Raw genomic sequence first — 20,214 nt, forward strand, 5'->3', positions numbered from 1 at the left:
AGATCTGCCCTCAGACCCCCCAGTAGTATATGCAAGTGCTGGCTATGGTAGGCAGGGAGAGGGTGGTCCCCAGGCTGCTAGCAGAATGCTCAGATGAGAATGGCAGCAGCTGTGCTATGGCCCTGCTACTGGAGAGGGAGGGGCTGCTTTTATTTGGAGCAGCCATAAGCAAAAGGCTTTTGGGGGCTGGGGGTGGGGTGACTCATGCTTCGCTAGCACCTTGGCCCTTGCAGCAGCCCCAGCAGCTACAGTTACAGGCAGTGGAATTTGTCCTCAGGGTGCATGAAAATGTGTGCCCACCCCTCTGCTGGGGGTGATAGGGTCACTGGCAGTGGCTCCCACCTTGGCCCCAGCAGCAACAGCAGCAGCAGCTGTGGTGGGGAATGTCACTGGGGCTTCAGGGATGTGGAGATGTAGAGGCTGTTGAACCCCAAGGCAAGACACAGTCTGATGGGGGCTGAGCTCTCCAGATGATGCCACACTGCAGCTGCTGAGGACTCAGGGGTTTGTGGGACCCAGTGTGTGAGCTCTCTCTCTCTGGAGTAATGTCTTCCTGCAATCTCTAGGCAGCTCCTTATGTCAGTCTCAGGGCCTGCAAAGGTTAGTGGGCTCTTCCATAGCTAGTATTGTAGGAGTCCGTGGTGGGAATGTGGATCACTGGAGGGCTCTCACTTATTTTTTTCCCATATTAAGGAGCTTCTCCAGACTCCCAGTTGATCCCTGCCAAACAGGCTGCCTCACTTTCCTCTCCTTCCTTGCTTTTGGTGCTTTCCATCGCTTCTCTGTTGAATTCCAGTGTTCTCCCTTAGATCATCTATTCAAAGTGTCATTATCTACTTGCTATGTTGCTTCCTGTCTGTGGAAGAGGTGAGTACCAGATGCCTCTAGTCAGCCATCTTAGAGCCCCCTCCCTATTTTATTTATTTTATTTGTTTACAATTTTTAAATTTTACCTGCTGAAATTTTATCTCCTTGTACTGAGTAAGAAAAACTATTTTAAAATTCTCATGATTCCAATATTTGAAACTCCTGTGGATATTATTTTATTGTGTTGTATCTGCTGGATTGTTGTTTTGTTTGTTTTGTTTTTCAAGTCATCCAGGCTCATTTTTTACCTGGAAAATTTTTACTTTGTACCAGACAAGTTTTTTACCAAATTCCTTGTAAACTAAGGCTGATGTAAGCTTCTTCCAGAGAGGATTTACATTTCTTTATGCCAGGTGTCTGTAATCATGCAATTCAGAATCCTCTTAATTCAAATATTTGGACCGTTAAAAGCTGTGCCATTGATACGGTGACTTTTCGTAGCTCCAGTTTACTCTTTTAACTAGAATGCCAACTTTGAACTCCCAACTCAAAGCAGCTAGATTCTTCAGGCACCTTCCCCCGGAGGGCCTGCAATCTGATCTTTGTCCACATAGCCACAGGAGGCTACCCAAAACACTTCTGAGGCTTCTAGCTCACTCTTCTGCAATCAGCAAGCCCCCAGCAGAAAAGCATTTCTAAATCTCAGGATCAAATCCATGAATCTTCAATCTTCATTCTCTCCTGAACCAACATCTCTATATTATATTACTAGCTTTCTGATGTGTTCAAGTACACTATGTGTGTTTTTGTGTGTGTGTGTGGTCCAAATTTTCTGGTTGTCATAGCAGGAGATATGAACTGAATTACTTAGTCCACCATCACTAGAAACAAAACTTGCTACCTTTTTGTTCAATTTGGATAGTTGTGTCTTTTTTCTTTTTTCTCTAACATTCTCACCCAAAAATTACCAATTTTATTCATCTTTTCAATGAACCAATGTCTAGCATTGCTGACCTTGTTGACTTTTTGCTTTTGCCTATCTCATTGATTCCTACTCTTCCCTAAACTATTTTTTCCTCTACTTCTTTGCATTTATTTTGCCTTTCCTATACCTGTTTCCAGGTGCATTCCTTTGCAGGCCCAGCCCAGAGCTGAAGGTGGCTTCCCACAGTCCCCACATGTGTTGAGCCCTTGATTCTGACTCATGTCTCCTTGCCCACTGCTCCACTTCTGGTTCGCAACAGAAGCATCAGCCATTATCTGCCCACTTCTCTGATCTCCAATCCTCCAATCCTCTTTATGGTCTCCTAACAAATGAGTTATCTCATTGATGCTTTTAAAAATATTTTTTGGAGTTCCCTGAGTTTTTTCAACTCTCTTAGTGAAGAAGGTAGTCTGTATTCCTACTACAGTACTATCAGAAATACTTATATTTTCATAAAAGAAGCACTCTAGATATAAATACAGCCCACATGTCTATCCAAATTTTCACAGATGTGTGATATTGGTCACAGGAGCCCTGGAATAGGTATGTCTCAGGATAAGAGCCCTATATCTTCGGCAAAAAAAAAAACTTACAGTTACATGTGAAAAGTGGTTCATGTTAACATTTAGCTTTTCCTAAGACATACTTGATACATCTGAAGTCCTCCTTGGGTAAAGAACAAAATCATTCTCAGTTACAAAAATGGAGAAAAGCTGGGCTTTCAGTGCAATGCCTAAGTGACTACTCCTCCTTTTCCTTTCCTCCTGTGCTTCTACCCAGGGAACACCTGAGCCAGATGCCTTACACCACGATGTGCATCAAGGAATGCCTCCGCCTCTATGCACCGGTAGTAAACATATCCCGGTTACTCGACAAACCCATTACCTTTCCAGATGGACGCTCCTTACCTGCAGGTCTTAAAACAACTTTTTTTTTTTTTTTTAACAATGCAGCTATGTTTGGATTGAAATGTCTTAACACACTCATGTCTTTAACAGTTATTTATCCTTAGACTCTGTGGAACCTAGGGCCATTCTTATTTCCCAGAGAGGGAGAAAGAGGATAGAGCTCTCAGGACTATCCAAACAGGCACAGGATTATCAAGGTGCAAAGGTACAGAATCCTGCCATACGGACTGAGGATTGGGTGAGGGGGCCTTCATGAAGCATCATGGCTTTAATGCTGAACCTTAAAGGACTAGATTTATATCAGCAAAGATGAGAGAGGCAGCATTGATGGCAGAGAGAAGAGCAGACACAAAGCAGCAGGCAGCCTGCCTTCTCCCTTCCCTCAGGCACACCAGCAGGGCATGTCACTGGAGCAATTGCTGTAATCCACCAGACTCCAGGATTCACAGAGGGAAGTTGTGGGACTATACCTGGAGCCATGATGTAGCCAGATCATAGAGTTTTCTGAAGGCCAACCTTTGTGTTCAGCCTTTCTCAATCAAGCAGCAGATTTAAGACATCTAAGCTGGGTAGCATGATTATAGTTATTTTTTAGAAAGATTAATACATTGGTGGGATGCAAGATGGATTGAAAGATGACATTAGAGATATAAAGGAATGAGCCAGAATTTATCTTTGACCTATGTTGAGGTGTGTTTCTACACCTTCCTCCAATTTAACCATCTTTCAAATACTGGATTTGATTGGGCATTTGTAGTAGTCTAATTAAATGTAGCAATATTTAATTGCTACTGTGCTACCATAGTTGCCCAATAGCAATTAAATATTTGTTTCCTACAAAATCAACTTTACTATTGTAACAACAAAAGGAAAAAATTATTTAGCACTTACTAGGAGCTGAGAATTGTTCCATATGTTTTGCATGTGTTAACTCATTTTATCCACCCATCCTCCTGCCCCCCCAGTTCTGCTGTGGAAATACTAGTGTTATGCACATTTTAGCAAACAGGGACAAAAAGGTAAAACTTCATCTCTGGTAAATGGTAGAACTAGGACTTGAACCCAAGAAATGGGACTCTAGCGTGTGCTCTTAACTACTACACTACAGCAACAACTTAAGCTTTCTCTGGGATCTCTCCAGAGAAAGATCTTTGCTATCATGGGGATCTTTGCAATCATCTAGTATCTAAAGAGGTTTCCTCTTTTTAATTCAGTGTTATTTTTCACATAGTATTTATTGTAATATTTATTACCTACATAATATTGCATCTATGCACATAATGTTCCACGCACCTAGTTGTTCAAACAAGACAGCTCAGAGTCAATTTTTACTACCTTTTCCCTTAACCTTGCATTTCAATAATACCTAAATCCTGTCAATAATCTCTGGTTTTTTTCAATATCAATAAAATGATGATTTATTGCTGCCTTCCAACACAAGAAAATTATTTTCTCTACTTCCATTCTAGATCACCTAAGCCCTGTAATCCAGAGTCTTAAAATCCCCTGACCCATACAAAAGCTACATGTTGAAAATGTGAGAATCAGCATGCCTTCTAATTTTTCCCATTCAGGTCCTTTCTGTTTCATGTTCCTTTCACTTTCCTGATCTTCTGGCTTTTGCGGCTGCTGCGGGTAACTTTCTGGGCTTCAGACAATTCTGTTGAGATCCGCATGGATGTTGGTGGAAGAGCTGGCTCCACCCGGCTGACTCAGTTTTAGGCGACTTATACGTCATCTCTGGTCTCCTGCAGTCTCTGCCCTTTCCTCCAAGTGCCTTCAAGGGCTGCACCTTAATCTCCCTCAAGCTACAATGAAGGGACAGGAAGTGAACAAGCAGAGTTGCCTTCACCTCACTTTACATTCCTTTCCGCCACACCTTCTTGCCCTCCAGAGCTTTCAGGCCTTCACTGGACCTCACGTGCTCATCTGTCTCATTTCCTGTTACCCTGCTTTCCTTCCTGCCCCCTCTCATACACACAGGTACTCCACAACTTCACTTTCTTCACCCCAGGCTTGGATGCCTGGATTCATCACTCCAACTTCCCCTTTGGCAATGCCATCAACTTCCTTGAATATTTTCCCTTTCTCTACTGTCACTCATCAGTAATTCAACCAGCATTAAATTCTTCTATACGCTTTCTCTGCCCTGCTAATGGGCCCATCAATGCAGCTATAGCACAACAAAGCATGTGCAAATGGATGCCTCATATCCGCCAGACCCACCTCTTCCCCTGTATTACCCAGAAATCCTGTTTATTTCTAAAAAGAAACATGTTTATGATGCCTGCTTTCTCTCCCACACCTCACAATATCACTTACACATTTTCATCACTCTCTACCTGTGCCTGTGCCATGGTCCCATTCACTCTTGGCAAAAGACCTACTACATTATGTGTGCCCTTCTCTTCATTTGCTGGCCCAACAAGTGCATATTAAACATCTGCTCTAGGCACTTTGCTTTGTTCTGAGCATACTACGATGTGCAAAATGTCCAAAAGAAAGCATGTCATCTACCTCCTTCCCCTAAACCTGTTCCTCCTCCTGGATTGCTACATTAATGAATGGCACCACTGTCTGTGAGTAATTTTAAGTGAGAAAGATAGAAGTCATCCTCATGCCTCCACCATCTTCCTTACCCAGACAGTATCCAAGTCCTAGAATATCAGCTATTTCCTTCTCAACAACCTTGCTTCCATGGTCTCAGTTATTGCCTTTGTCAATCTTCAACTGCCAGAGTCCCCTAAGTTTTATATTTCCATACTTAGCTATCTACAAACCAATCTACTTATAAAAGATAAATCATAAGTCTAGGTAAATTCTAAGTTCCAACTCAAGACAGCCACTTGGGTGATTCTGTTGCCACTTGTCCCTCCTAAGATCCTACTTATACACATACACTGAAATGCAAAAAGAAATAATCCCATAAAAGTGAAAAGAATGGAAGGAAGGTATTTAACAAACAAAAAGAGAGAGAGAGATTTTAATGAATTTATGAAATTAAAAAAGAAGGTAGGATTGGGCTGCCAAATTAAACAAGAAGAGAAATTCCCAGTTTTAAAAGGCAATGAGAGGGTGGCTGCAGAAAGTCTTGCAGAGAGTAGGGGGTGGCTCTACTTTTTAATCCCATAGAAAAGGTTTAGAAATTGTGATCTTAATAAGCTCAGTAAGGCTGAGCTACTTCAGGAAAAGTGTATATTAATCACCTAAAAGAAATAGTCAATCCTAAAAATTATATTTTATCTTTTAAAAGTTAACTTTTAATTTAGAGCCTAGGGTACAATTAAAGACTCTTTATTCTGGCAGAGAAAAGGGGATGTCCACTCTGCTGACAGATTGTGACCCAAATGATAACACAGATTCCTGGGAGAGCAGTCATTTTTTTCTGGACAATGCAGATCCCTTTTCACTAATCTTAAGAGATATTTTGAGCCTTGCTCAGAATTACCTAGATTTGTGGCACAAAGAAACTGGAGTTAGGAAGACAGATTTAGGGAGAGGAAGAAGATAAAATCAGATCAGTTGGAGGCAGTCATTAATCTGCCTTTCGTAAGTTTTTTTCCAGGGAATCTTCACTGACATTGAGTTAGAGTCATTGAGGTGTTTTCAGATTTTCTACATGGCAAAAAGAAAAAAGATGGCAAACCATCAAAAGTTATGAATTTTATTTTCTTTTTGCCCTAAGGCTCCATGAAGATTTAAAACCTCAATAAAATAGGATGATTTTCAAATTATGTCTTTTTCTAATGTATTCTTGGTTTAAATATGTAATTTTGTTAGATAATGTGCATGCTTTTTTATTATAATGAATATACTCATAAGGTATCAGTGTGATTCTCTGGATTAATAAAACCCATGCCAAAAAAACAAAAACAAAAACAAAACAGATTCCCTCAATAGCCAATAATAGACCTATCAGTGGCCTAGTATGTGCCATGAATATGATGATCCAGTAAGCCTCAGTGGAGAGGGACATGACCCGAAAAAATGAGTGTTCTATGAAATCTCCTAAATAATTCACAATCACTAAATAGAACAAAACACAATGGGTTTTGTGCCACTCATGGGAGAGATCCATGGCAATCAACTAGACGCTCTGGCTGTAAGCCAGAGTAAGCAAAAACTCCTAAGAAAGACAATAACAGACTTAGGAAATCAAAAATATCTCATCTGAGGACACTGGCATGTGCCTGTAATCCCAGCTACTCAGGAGGCTGAGGCAGGAGGATCACTTTAGCCCAGGAGTTTGAGGCTACAGCAAACTATAATCACACCACTTCCCTCCAGCCTGGGCAACATAGCAAGACCTTATCTTAAAAAAATTTTTTTCATTGACCATGATTCAGACTCACCCAAAGGAGTTAATAATTGATGAGCCTGTGAATCATACTTCTTAGGTATTAGCCACTACTGAACTTCAATGGGCAGTCTGCTCTGGTGATCTTGGTGAGACTTCCAGAAACCATTTAAAAGAGAACAAGGCTTCTGGAACCAAAAATTGAAAAATGAAAGAATGTGTACTGCCAGGATATAAACCTAATCCAACCATAGAGGTTAGACCCTATGATTTGAGGCTTGGGAGAGTTAAATAACATTGGGTTTTTGAAGCTCTAAACTTCAAAATCTCTGACCCATGTTAAGAAAGCAAATTTCTTGAATGTCCTTGATTAGCTAGCAATATGTGGATTAATCACTTAGAAAGAATTCGTTAACGGTGACCTGGCCATTTGTTTTTTGAAAGTGATCTTTGCTGTGTGGATGCAGCACTGTTATGGTGTCCCAGTTGCCATTCTAACCCAAATTAGGTCTTTACCTCAGTCAGTAAGCTAGCTGGCCATGTCAGGATTGGTGAAGTTCAAAAATTAGTCTGCATAATGTTAAAAGCCACAGTTCATCATGAACATAAGACAGCTATGAATACCTATATATCAAGTTACACATCTGTAATTTTTTTTTTTAGATGGAGTCTCGCTTTGTCACCCAGGCTGGAGTGCAATGGTGCAATCTCTGCTCCGTGCAAACTCCACCTCCCAGGTTCAAGCAATTCTCCTGTCTCCACCTCCTGAGTAGCTGGGACTACAGGCGCGTGCCACCATGCCTGGCTAGTTTTTTGTATTTTTAGTAGAGACAGGGTTTCATCATGTTAGCCACGATGGTCTTGATCTCCTGACCTCATGATCCATCTGCCTTGGCCTTTCAAAGTGCTGGGATTACAGGCGTGCCACCACACCTGGCCCTGCAATTTTTTAAAGCAAACTATAGGAAATGAAAAGGAAAACAGACAGAGGCACCCTACTAATAGATTTTAACTGCCTTTCAAAGATGTACACAAATCAAACAAAGTACACAGACTATCTAAACAATATAATTAATAAGATAGACTTTATGCGTACAATATTAAACTTTTTCCCCACTAATAGAGAACTTTCCTTTTAAGTACACCAGCAACATTCCTTAAAGTTGACTGTATACTAGACCACAATTTAAAAAGTTACTAAAAGAGAAACATTACAAAATAGCATTCTTTAAATGAAGACAATAAAAATGGAAATTAGCAACAAAAATTTTTCAAAAAGTTTCATTCATCTGGAGTTTTTTGTTTTATCCATTAAAAACTCTTGGGCTAAAGCAAAATTACAAAATAAAATCATGACCCTGAAAACTCTACATATAAGAATTAATGGTCTGCCACTAAAGCAGCATTCAGAAGAGAAGTTATAATATTAAATGCTAAATATTTTTATTAATAAAAGAATTAAATTAAACATTGATGTCGAAAACAACTGGAAATAAATCAGTTGGGAAAAGAATAAGAGAGTAAACTAAAAGGAAACAGGTGAATTAACAAAGGGGAAAGCAAAAGGTAATGGTATGGAAAGCAGAACGGTTGCAAAACTAGTCAAAAAATACAATAGCCAATGGGGGAGGGGCTGGTCAACAAAGAGACACACCACTAACTAATATTACACAAGTCTATGCACAGAGACTTGAAAAACCAGGAAAAAAACTAGATAATTTTATAATACATAATTTACTAAAATTGATACTGGTAGAGATAAATAGTCTAAGCATGCCAATTTTCACAGGACTAGAGAAAAATTGTAGAGCCCCTGAAAAGGAACCAGGCCTATGCAGTTTTTCAGAAACTTTTTCAAACCTTTAAAGACCATATAATCCCAGTAATAAGTTGTCCAGAGCATAGAAAAATAAAAACTTAGAAAGTTATTTAAGGAAGTATCACACTGATAACAAACCTACTAAAAATTGCACAAAAGTATCTTTAGATAAAAATCACTAATGTATATAAATACAAAAATTTTAAATAAAATATTAGTAAACATAATCCAATAGCTCATCAAAATAAATATATTGGCTGGGCAGGTGACTCATGCCTGTAATCCAAACACTTTGTGAGGCCAAGGTGGGAGGATTGCTTGAGTCTGGGCAACACAACAAGACCCCATCTCTACAAAAAGATAAAATAAAATAGTGTATCATGGCCAAGTAAGTAGGTCATATTCCAAAACTGCAAAGATTGTTCAATATTAGGAATCCATTAATATAATTGATTATATGTATAGATTTCAGGAGAAACCCATATCATCTCCACCCTGATCAATGGATATTCCATAACATGATAAACTATTACTTCAGTGCCATATTGGCACTATATCCCATATGGTTCTATGGCTCCAAAGTATAATAAAATCTCCCAAGTAGCTGACTAGAAAAGGTAAAACAAAAACAAACCTAAAATATAATACTCTCACCCTCTGCTTAAATTTCTTGGTGATCCATATTGGTTTAAACCTAAAATCCTTAGCATGACCTCTTTGCCATTTTAGGGTACAAGCCCAGCCAACCTCCCCAGGCTCAACTATGGACACTTTGCTCCCTGAATCCTGTTATACAACCACCCAGTCACCCAAATTTGTAATGCTTTCTCAAGTATTAAAGCTTGGCTTCATGCTTTTTTATCTGCCTCAAAGTCCTTTCTGAATCTTGTTTTCCTTTTTTTTTTTTTTTGCTTTTTTTTTTTATTATACTTTAAGTTCTAGAGTACATGTGCAAAACGTGCAGGTTAGTTACATATGTATACATGTGCCATGTTGTTGTGCTGCACCCATTAACTCGTCATTTAACATTAGGTATATCTCCTAATGTTATCCCTCCCCGCTGCCCCCACCCCACAACAGGCCCCAGGGTGTGATGTTCCCCATCCTGTGTCCATGTGTTCTCATTGTTCAATTCCCACCTATGAGTGAGAACATGTGGTGTTTGGTTTTCTGTCCTTGCGATAGTTTGCTGAGAATGATGGCTTCCAGCTTCATCCATGTCCCTACAAAGGACATGAACTCATCCTTTTTTATGGCTGCATAGTATTCCATAGTGTATATGTGCCACATTTTCTTAATCCAGTCTATCATTGTTGGACATTTGGGTTGGTTCCAAGTCTTTGCTATTGTGAATAGTGCCACAGTATACATGCATGTGCATGTGTCTTTATAGCAGCATGATTTATAATCCTTTGAGTATATACCCAGTAAGGGGATGGATGGGTCAAATGGTATTTCTAGTTCTAGATCCTTGAGGAATCGCCACACTGTCTTCCACAATGGTTGAACTAGTTTACAGTCCCACCAACAGTGTAAAAGTGTTCCTATTTCTCCACATCCTCTCCAGCACCTGTTGTTTCCTGACTTTCTAATGATTGCCATTCTAACTGGTGTGAGATGGTATCTCATTGTGGTTTTGATTTGCATTTCTCTGATGGCCAGTGATGATGAGCATTTTTTCATGTGTCTGTTGGCTGCATAAATGTCTTCTTTTGAGAAGTGTCTGTTCATATCCTTCGCCCACTTTTTGATGGGGTTGTTTGATTTTTTATTATAAATTTGTTTAAGTTCTTTGTAGATTCTGGATATTAGCCCTTTGTCAGATGAGTAGATTGCACAAATTTTCTCCCATTCTGTAGGTTGCCTGTTCACTCTGATGGTAGTTTCTTTTGCTGTGCAGAAGCTCTTTAGTTTAATTAGATCCCATTTGTCAATTTTGGCTTGTGTTGCCATTGCTTTTGGTGTTTTAGTCATGAAGTCCTTGCCCATGCCTATGTCTTGAATGGTATTGCCTAGGTTTTCTTCTAGGGTTTTTATGGTTTCAGGTCTAACATTTGAGTCTTTAATCCATCTTGAAATAATTTTTGCATAAGGTGTAAGGAAGGGATCCAGTTTCAGCTTTCTACATGTGGCTAGCCAGTTTTCCCAGCACCATTTATTAAATAGGGAATGCTTTCCCTATTTCTTGTTTTTCCCAGGATCAGATGGTTATAGATGTGTGGTATTATTTCTGAGGGCTCTGTTCTGTTCCATTGGTCTATATCTCTGTTTTGGTACCAGTACCATGCTGTTTTGGTTACTGTAGCCTTGTAGTATAGTTTGAAGTCAGGTAGGATGATGCCTCCAGCTTTGTTCTTTTTTTTTTTTTTTTTTTGAGACACATTCTTGCACTGTCGCCCAGGCTGGAGTGCAGTGGCATGATCTCGGCTCACTGCAAGCTCTTCCTCCCAGGTTCACCACATTCTCCTGCCTCAGCCTCCCAAGTAGCTGGGACTACAGGTGCCCACCACCACACCTGGCTAATTTTTTGTATTTTTAGTAGAGACAGGGCTTCTCTGTGTTAGCCAGGATGGTCTTGATCTCCTGATGTCATGATCCACCCACCTCAGCCTCCCAAAGTGCTGGGATTGCAGGCATGAGCTACTGCACCTGGCCAGCTTTGTTCTTTTTGCTTAGGATTGTCTTGGCAATGTGGGCTCTTTTTAGGTTCCATATGAAATTTAAAGTAGTTCTTTCCAATTCTGTGAAGAAAGTCATTGGTAGCTTGATGGGGATGGCATTGAATCTATAAATTACCTTGGGCAGTATGGCCATTTTCACGATATTGATTCTTCCTACTCATGAGCATGGAATGTTCTTCCATTTGTTTGTGTGTTCTTTTATTTCATTGAACAGTGGTTTGTAGTTCTCCTTGAAGAGGTCCTTCACATCCCTTGTAAGTTGGATTCCTAGGTATTTTATTCTCTCTGAAGCAATTGTGAATGGGAGTTCACTCATGATTTGGCTCTCTGTTTGTCTGTTATTGGTGTATAAGAATGCTTGTGATTTTTGCACATTGATTTTTTATCCTGAGACTTTGTTGCAGTTGCTTATTAGCTTAAGGAGATTTTGGGCTGAGATGATGGGGTTTTCTAAATATACAATCATGTCACCTGCAAACAGGGACAATTTGACTTTCTGTTTTCCTAACTGAATACCCTTTATTTCTTTCTCCTGCCTGATTGCCCTGGCCAGAACTTCCAACACTATGTTGAATAGGGGTGGTAAGAGAGGGCATCCCTCTGTCTTGTGCCAGTTTTCAAAGGGAATGCTTCCAGTTTTTGCCCATTCAGTATGATATTGGCTGTGGGTTTGTCATAAATAGCTCTTATTATTTTGAGATACATCCCATCAATACCGAATTTATTGAGAGTTTTTAGCATGAAGGTTGTTGAATTTTGTCAAAGGCCTTTTCTGCATCTATTGAGATAATCCTGTGGTTTTTGTCTTTGGTTCTGTTTATATGATGGATTACATTTATTGATTTACATATGTTGAACAAGCCTTGCATCCAAGGGATGAAGCCCACTTGATCATGGTGGATAAGCTTTTTGATGTACTGCTGGATTCCATTTGCCAGTATTTTATTGAGGATTTTTGCATCGATATTCATCAGGGATATTGCTCTAAAATTCTCCTTTTTTGTTGTGTCTCTGCCAGTCTTTGGTATCAGGATGATGCTGGCCTCATAAAATGAGTTAGGGAGGATTCTCTCTTTTTCTATTGATCAGAATAGTTTCAGAAGGAATGGTACCAGCTCCTCTTTGTACCTCTGGTAGCATTCGGCTGTGAATCCATCTGGTCCCGGACTTTCTTTGGTTGGTAGGCTATTAATTATTGTCTCAATTTCAGAGCCTGTTATTGGTCTATTTGGGGATTCAACTTCTTTTATTCTTCGGAGGGTGTATGTGTCCAGGAATTTATCAATTTCTTCTACATTTTCAAGTTTATTTGCATAGAGGTGTTTATAGTATTCTCTGATGGTAGTTTGTATTTCTGTGGGATCAGTGGTGATATCTCCTTTATCATTTTTTATTGGACCTATTTGATTATTCTCTCTTTTCTTCTTTGCTAGTCTTGCTAGTCGTCTATCAGTTTTGTTGATCTTTTCAAAAAACCAGCTCTGGGATTCATTGATTTTTTGAAGGGTTTTTTGTGTCTCTGTCTCCTTCAGTTCTGCTCTGATCTTAGTTACTTCTTGCCTTCTGCTGGCTTTTGAATGTGTTTGCTCTTGCTTCTCTAGTTCTTTTAATTGTGATGTTAGGGTGTCAATTTTAGATCTTTGCTGCTTTCTCTTGTGGGCATTTAGTGCTATAAATTTTCCTCTACACACTGCTTTAAATGTGTACCAGAGATTCTGGTATGTTGTGTCTTTGTTCTCATTGGTTTCAAACAACATCTTTATTTCTGCCTTCATTTCGTTATGTACCCAGTAGTCATTCAGCAGCAGGTTGTTCAGTTTCCATGCAGTTAAGTGGTTTTGAGTGAGTTTCTTAATCCTGAGTTCTAGTTTGATTGCACTGTGGTCTGAGAGACAGTTTAATTTCTGTTCTTTTACATTTGCTGAGTAGTGCTTTACTTCCAACTATTTGTTCAATCTTGGAATAAGTGCGATGTGGTGCTAAGAATGTATATTCTGTTGATTTGGAGTGGAGAGTTCTGTAGATATCTATTAGGTCTGCTTGGTGCAGAGCTGAGTTCAATTCCTGGATATCCTTGTTAACTTTCTGTTTCATCGATCTGTCTAATGTTGACAGTGGGATGTTAAACTCTCCCATTATTATTGTGTGGGAGTCTAAGTCTCTTTGTAGGTCTCTAAGGACTTGCTTTATGAATCTGGGTGCTCCTGTATTGGGTGCATAAATATTTAGGATAGTTACCTCTTCTTGTTGCATTGATCCCTCTATCATTATGTAATGGCCTTCTTTGTCTCTTCTGATCTTTGTTGATTTAAAGTCTGTTTTTTCAGAGACTAGGATTGCAATCCCTGCTTTTTTTCGTTTTCCATTTGCTTGGTAGATCTTTCTCCATCCCTTTATTTTGAGCCTATGTGTGTCTCTGCACATGAGATGGGTCTCCTGAATACAGCACAGTGATGGGTCTTGACTCTTTATCCAATTTGCCAGTCTGTGTCTTTTAATTGGAGCATTTAGCCCATTTCCATTTAAGGTTAATATTATTATGTGTGAATTTCATCCTGTCATGATGATGTTAGCTGGTTATTTTGCTCGTTAGTTTATGCAGTTTCTTCCTAGCATTGATGGTCTTTACAATTTGGCATGTTTTTGCAGTGGCCTTTCCATGTTTAGTGCTTCCTTCAGGAGCTCTTGTAAGGCAGGCCTGGTGGTGATAAAATCTCTCATCATTTGCTTCTCTGTAAATGATTTTATTTCTCCTTCACTTATGAAGCTTAGTTTGGCTGGATATGAAATTCTGTACCCTAAAAATTAAAGTATAATTAAAAAAAGAAGAAAATTATTTTCTTTAAGAATGTTAAATATTGGGTCCCCACTCTCTTCTGGCTTGTAGGGTTTCTGCCGAGAGATCCACTGTTAGTCTGATGGGCTTCCCTTTGTGGGTAACCCGACTTTTCTCTCTGGCTCCCTTTAACATTTCTTCCTTCATTTCAACTTTGGTGAATCTGACAATTATTTGTCTTGGGGTTGCTCTTCTCAACGAGTATCTTTGTTGCGTTCTCTGTATTTTTTGAATTCGAATGTTGGCCTGCCTTGCTAGGTTGGGGAAGTTCTCCTGGATAATATCCTGCAGAGTGTTTTCCAACTTGGTTCCATTCTCCCTGTCACTTTCAGGTACACCAATCAGACGTAGATTTGGTCTTTTCACATAGTCCCATATTTCTTGGAGGCTTTGTTCATTTCTTTTTACTCATTTTTCTCTAAACTTCTCTTCTTGCTTCATTTCATTCATTTGATCTTCAATCACTGATACCCTTTCTTCCAGTTGATCAAATCAGCTACTGAAACTTGTGCATGCATCACGTAGTTCTCGTGCTATGGTTTTCAGCTCCATCAGGTCATTTAAGGTCTTCTCTATGCTGTTTATTCTAGTTAGCCATTCATCTAATCTTTTTTCAAGATTTTTAGCTTCTTTGCGATGGGTTCGAACATCCTCCTTTAGCTTGGAGAAGTTTGTTATTACCAATCATCTGAAGCCTTCTTCTCTCAACTCATCAAAATCATTCTCTGTCCAGCTTTGTTCCATTGCTGGCGAGGAGCTGCATTCCTTTGGAGGAGAAGAGGCATTCTGATTTTTAGAATTTTCAGCTTTTCTGCTCTGGTTTCTCCCCATCTTTGTGGTTTTATCTACCTTTGGTCTTTGATGATGGTGATGTACAGATGGGGTTTTGGTGCAGATGTCCTTTCTGTTTGTTAGTTTTCCTTCTAACAGTCAGGACCCTCAGCTGCAGGTCTGTTGGTGTTTGCTGGAGGTCCACTCCAGACCCTGTTTGCCTGGCTATCAACAGCGGAGGCTGCAGAACAGCGAATATTGCAGAAGGGCAAATATTGCAGAACAGCAAATATTGCAGTACAACAAATGCTGTCTGATCAATCCTCTGGAAGCTTCATCTCAGAGGGGCACCTGGCCATATGAGGTGTCAGTCAGCCCCTACTGGGAGGTGCCTCCCAGTTAGGCTACTTGGGGGTCAGAGACCCACTTGAGGAGGCAGTCTGTCCGTTCTCAGATCTCAAACTCCATGCTGGGAGAACCACTGCTCTCTTCAAAGCTGTCAGACAGGGACATTTAAGTCTGCAGAAGTTTCTGCTACCTTTTGTTCAGCTATGCCCTGCCCCCAGAGGTGGAGTCTACAGAGGCAGGCAGGCCTCCTTGAGCTGCGGTGGGCTCCACCCAGTTTGAGCTTCCCAGATGCTTTGTTTACCTACTGAAGCCTCAGCAATGGCGAACGCCCCTCCCCCAGCCTCGCTGCTGCCTTGCAGTTCAATCTCAGGCTGCTGTGCTAGCAGTGAGCGAGGCTTCGTGGGCGTGGGACCCTCTGAGCCATGTGCGGGATATAATCTCCTGGTGTGCCGTTTGCTAAGACTGTTAGAAAAGTGCAGTATTAGGGTGGGAGTGATCCGATTTTCCAGGTGCTGTCTGTCATGGCTTCCCTTGGCTAGGAAAGGGAATTCCCTGACCCCTTGCACTTCCCGGGCGAGGTGATGCCTTGCCCTGCTTCAGTTCACCTCCCGTGGGCTGCCCTCTCTGTCCTGCACCCACTGTCCGACAAGCCCCAGAGAGATGAACCCGGTACCTCAGTTGGAAATGCAGAAATCACCGGTCTTCTGCGTCACTCATGCTGGGAGCTGTAACTGGAGCTGTTCCTATTTGGCCATCTTGGAATCTCCCCCAGGGTCTCCTTCAAATCTTCTTTTCTTTACCTGGTTTTCCCCAGCTGATTTCATGATACTCAGCTCAGCATGCCTCTCCTGGGCCTTTTCTCCTGCATACATCCAAAGGCTCTATACATGAGGTTCCCCCACCTCAATTCCCCAAGCATCCCAGGCTTCCTTCTGACTTATTACCATGTGTTGCAATTGCTTGTCTCTTCCAATGGACTGTGAGCTCCTTCAAGGCTAGAATGGATCTCACTGATCTCCACAGCACCCATTTAAGTGTCATCATAATAGATGCTTCTTAAATCGTTGAGGATATTATGATTGTAGTATTCTTTCCTTGGTTATGAAATCTATGAATAGATGTGAAAGAATCTTTGCTCATGCACTCATCTGCTTTTTCTTCTGTTTACTCAGGAATAACTGTGTTTATCAATATTTGGGCTCTTCACCACAACCCTTATTTCTGGGAAGACCCTCAGGTATGATTGTCCCAACTGCACCCAGTGGCATCTAAGATAGCACCAAGAGGGAAAAGAAGTATCTTCACAGTCGAGGGGGCAGTTAGGATAACCATCCATCATTTAGAAAAGAACAAAACAGAACAAAATCCCTATGCTTTTAAGAGAAAAATACATTTGCATTTATAATCATCACCAGTGTTCCATGACGATGCCTTGTCAAGAGAAGCATATCATCCCCTGGGAAGTAGAGGGGTGTGATTAGTCAACTGACACTGCACTGTTTAACCACCTTTCTCTCTGCTTTCATTCATGTCTGTAGTCAATCTAGTCACAGACTTGTGAAGTGTATTGCAAATCACTTGTTACTGGTCATAATTAAAGTAGCAAGATTATGAACTCTTTGCTTTTTTTAAGATTTGAGCATATTTGAAGTTAGTCCTCTAGGAATATCACTCTCCTTCACACTCAGTGCTAACCTGAGAGTGAAAGGGAGAGGGGGCCTGGGAGAGAACAAGCACACTCCTGGGCTGCAAACCAGTGCTCAGACCAACCCCACAGCCCAGGAGATACTAATCGGCAGCCTCTCACAGAGACACTCGGGCAGAAGCTGAACAACTTCAGCTTGTGACTTCAGCTTGTGAATTGCCACCCCTTTCTTCTTTGCCCAAGTCACTGGCTCAGTCCATTTGGAAACCAAGACAAATAGAAAAGATAATAATTTGATTATTTGCCCATTTTTATATGACAGAGGCACGTGTTTACTGTGAAGGGAAAATAATGAAGTCACTATTTGCTCAAGTCAGATTGTCTGGATGATTTGCTGCTGCTTCTTACTATCGGGGCCTGTTTAATCTATCACTAGGTTATATAGCCTCTGCTTTCTTGGGATATATTTTCAGTGGTAGGCTTTTGGGGAACATCAAGCAGGACTTGTAGTATGCAGATATTGTAAGTTCCTAAAGTTAGCTTTGGAATTCTGTTAACAATATCTAGGGTTTTGTTTTTGTTTTTGCTTTTTGCGGGGGTGGGCTGGAGGGATTAGGACTGGGATCTTCACTCTCATTACAGGTCTTTAACCCCTTGAGATTCTCCAGGGAAAGTTCTGAAAAAATGCATCCCTATGCCTTCATACCATTCTCAGCTGGATTAAGGTAAAAACTCAAGCTGGTGAACTGGATGGAAATGTGTAATAGTGCTTACCTGACAAGTGCTTCTTCCCTTCAGGCCTTCAGTTAGCTGACACTGCTGTTGCTCCCCATCATTTTACCTGACTTGTCTTCTCTTGTGACCAGTGCATTCAGATGGTACCCTTTTGAGCCCCCAAAGGGACTGGTTAATGTTACAAAGAACAACTCTGGTCCTTGGCATATGGGCGTGAATTGATGAAGGCCATCCTCATGACAGGCTCAAAGACTACACTTAAACTTGCAATGGACAAGCGTTGGGAATGCCACCTTGTTGTAGGAACAAGGCAACATTGGCACCTCCCAGCTCTTGTTCCTACAGAGAGCAATGTTGTTCTAAAGTCCAAGTTTCCCTTTGGTTTGGTATGAGAGACACCCAATTTACCAAATGACAACACAATCCACTGAGTATGCCAGGTTATTGTTCTTATGCCTAAGGCTTCAACTGCACGGCCTCTAAATAATAGTAAGAAGTAGCTTTTCCTTATCATGATATAAGGAAGGTTTTCAAGTTACGTGGACCCTGCAGAATCAAATGTTGATAGAACTCACTACCACTTACTTGTAAGATGGGCCCAAAAATAATAGAGACACAGTTTGCAGGTCTTGACATTAATGGACTTTCTGATCGGGGCTTACTTAACTTAAAATAAGACATTTGCTGGATTCTGCCACATTGGAATTTGTTTAAAACATGGATCTTGGCTGGGTGTGGTGGCTCTTACCTGTAATCCCAGCACTTTGGGAGGCCAAGGTAGGCAGATTGCTTGAGATCAGGAGTTCGAGACCAGCCTGGCCAACATGGTAAAACCCTGTCTCTACCAAAAATACAAAAATATTAGCTGGGCATCATGGCACAACCCTGTAATCCAGCATGAATGACAGAAAACAAAAAATGGATCTTGTTTCCCTACAAAAGTTGTCATATATAAAAAGACTCGCTTATGTTCCTAACAATATATAAATTCATGAGATGCCATTTTTTCTTTCTGGGTATCCCCAGGAACTGCACTGGGCAGCATTTTGCCATAATTGAGTGTAAAGTGGCAGTGGCATTAACTCTGCTCCGCTTCGAGCTGGCTCCAGACTACTCAAGGCCTTCCCAGCCTGTTCGTCAAATGCTCCTCAAGTCCAAGAATGGAATCCATGTGTTTGCAAAAAAAGTTTGCTAATTTTAAGTCCTTTCATATAAGAATTAATGAGATAGTTTTCCTACCAAAGGAAGAATGGAAGGATAAATATAATACAAAATATATCTATATGGTTGTTTAACAAATTATATAACTTTGGATACTTCTGACTGGTTTTAACATCCATTAACAGTAATTCTAATTTCCTTGCTGGATCTGGTGAAACCCACAGAAACACCTGAAAAAACTCAAGCTGACTTCCACTGCGAAGGGAAATTATTGGCTCGTGTAACTAGTGGTAGAGTGGCTTTCAAGCATATTAGAAAGCCTAGACACTTAAGAGGAATTCTGAATACAGAAAAGCCTCATATATTAATTCCCATTTGGAATATTTAGAGGACACCATACCATAGGGAACTCTTGCTCAACATGGAGTAATGTAGCTATGAAATATTTTAGCAGAGAGGGGGTCCAGATAGAACAACCTAATCCCCCATGCTGGTGTGTGCATTAACAGAGATACAGAAATTCCCATATATCTGCGGTGGAAAACACAGAATCGTTAAGAGAGCCAAGAAGCATTACAAGAGAGCCAAGAGGAATCATTATGAATCCAGGGGTGAGTGACTGGAATTAAACTATGCTAAAGTCCATGCATCTTTTGAGGTTGTAGGGTGGGGGATGGGGGTGTGGTTAAAATACCAAATAACTTTAGACTTTATCAAGCATGAAAAATAAAATTTTCAAACATAGTAACTAAAGAATAGAAATAAAATGTATAAATTTGAAATCTGTAGAGGAAAATACAGAATAAGAAAAAATAGGATATAAAGAGCCAAAAAAAAGGCAATACATACTCTGAAAAAAAAGGGAAAAAAGAAGCATAGAAAAGGAAGCACAAAGTAAAATAGTAGAAACATATGCAAATACATCAATAATTAATGAGTAGAAGATAATCAATGGAGAGAAGAACTCACAAATTAAGATGCAGAGGTTGTGAAATTGGATTTTTAAAAATTCTAGACATTACCAAAACATAAGACCATGAAATTATTGAAAGTAAAAAGGTGGTAAATATATGCCAGAAAAATACTTATGGAATCAGAGTAACTATATTAGTATTAGATAAAATAGATGAAATAAAAACAAAATATTATCAGTGATAGTCATTATGTGTAATTCACCATATAAACAGAATTTTTAAAAAACATATAATCATCTCAATAGAG

General features: G+C 40.2%; 1 protein-coding gene across 1 annotated transcript in view; it reads left to right on the plus strand.

The window, feature by feature from the left end:
* Positions 1-19,262, plus strand: part of LOC103785155 (putative inactive cytochrome P450 family member 4Z2) — a 58,111-nt gene extending 38,849 nt beyond the window's left edge. Inside the window, exons 9-12 of the mRNA XM_057298965.2 lie at positions 2,573-2,706; positions 16,625-16,689; positions 17,740-17,822; positions 19,179-19,262. Of these exons, the coding sequence (XP_057154948.2) occupies positions 2,573-2,706; positions 16,625-16,689; positions 17,740-17,822; positions 19,179-19,227 (331 nt within the window). The 3' untranslated portion in view covers positions 19,228-19,262. The remainder of the gene's footprint in view (positions 1-2,572; positions 2,707-16,624; positions 16,690-17,739; positions 17,823-19,178) is intronic.
* The last annotated feature ends 952 nt before the right edge of the window (positions 19,263-20,214 follow it).

The sequence above is a fragment of the Pan paniscus genome, chromosome 1 (genome assembly GCF_029289425.2).
Source record: "Pan paniscus chromosome 1, NHGRI_mPanPan1-v2.0_pri, whole genome shotgun sequence".
Classification (NCBI taxonomy): Eukaryota; Metazoa; Chordata; class Mammalia; order Primates; family Hominidae; genus Pan; species Pan paniscus.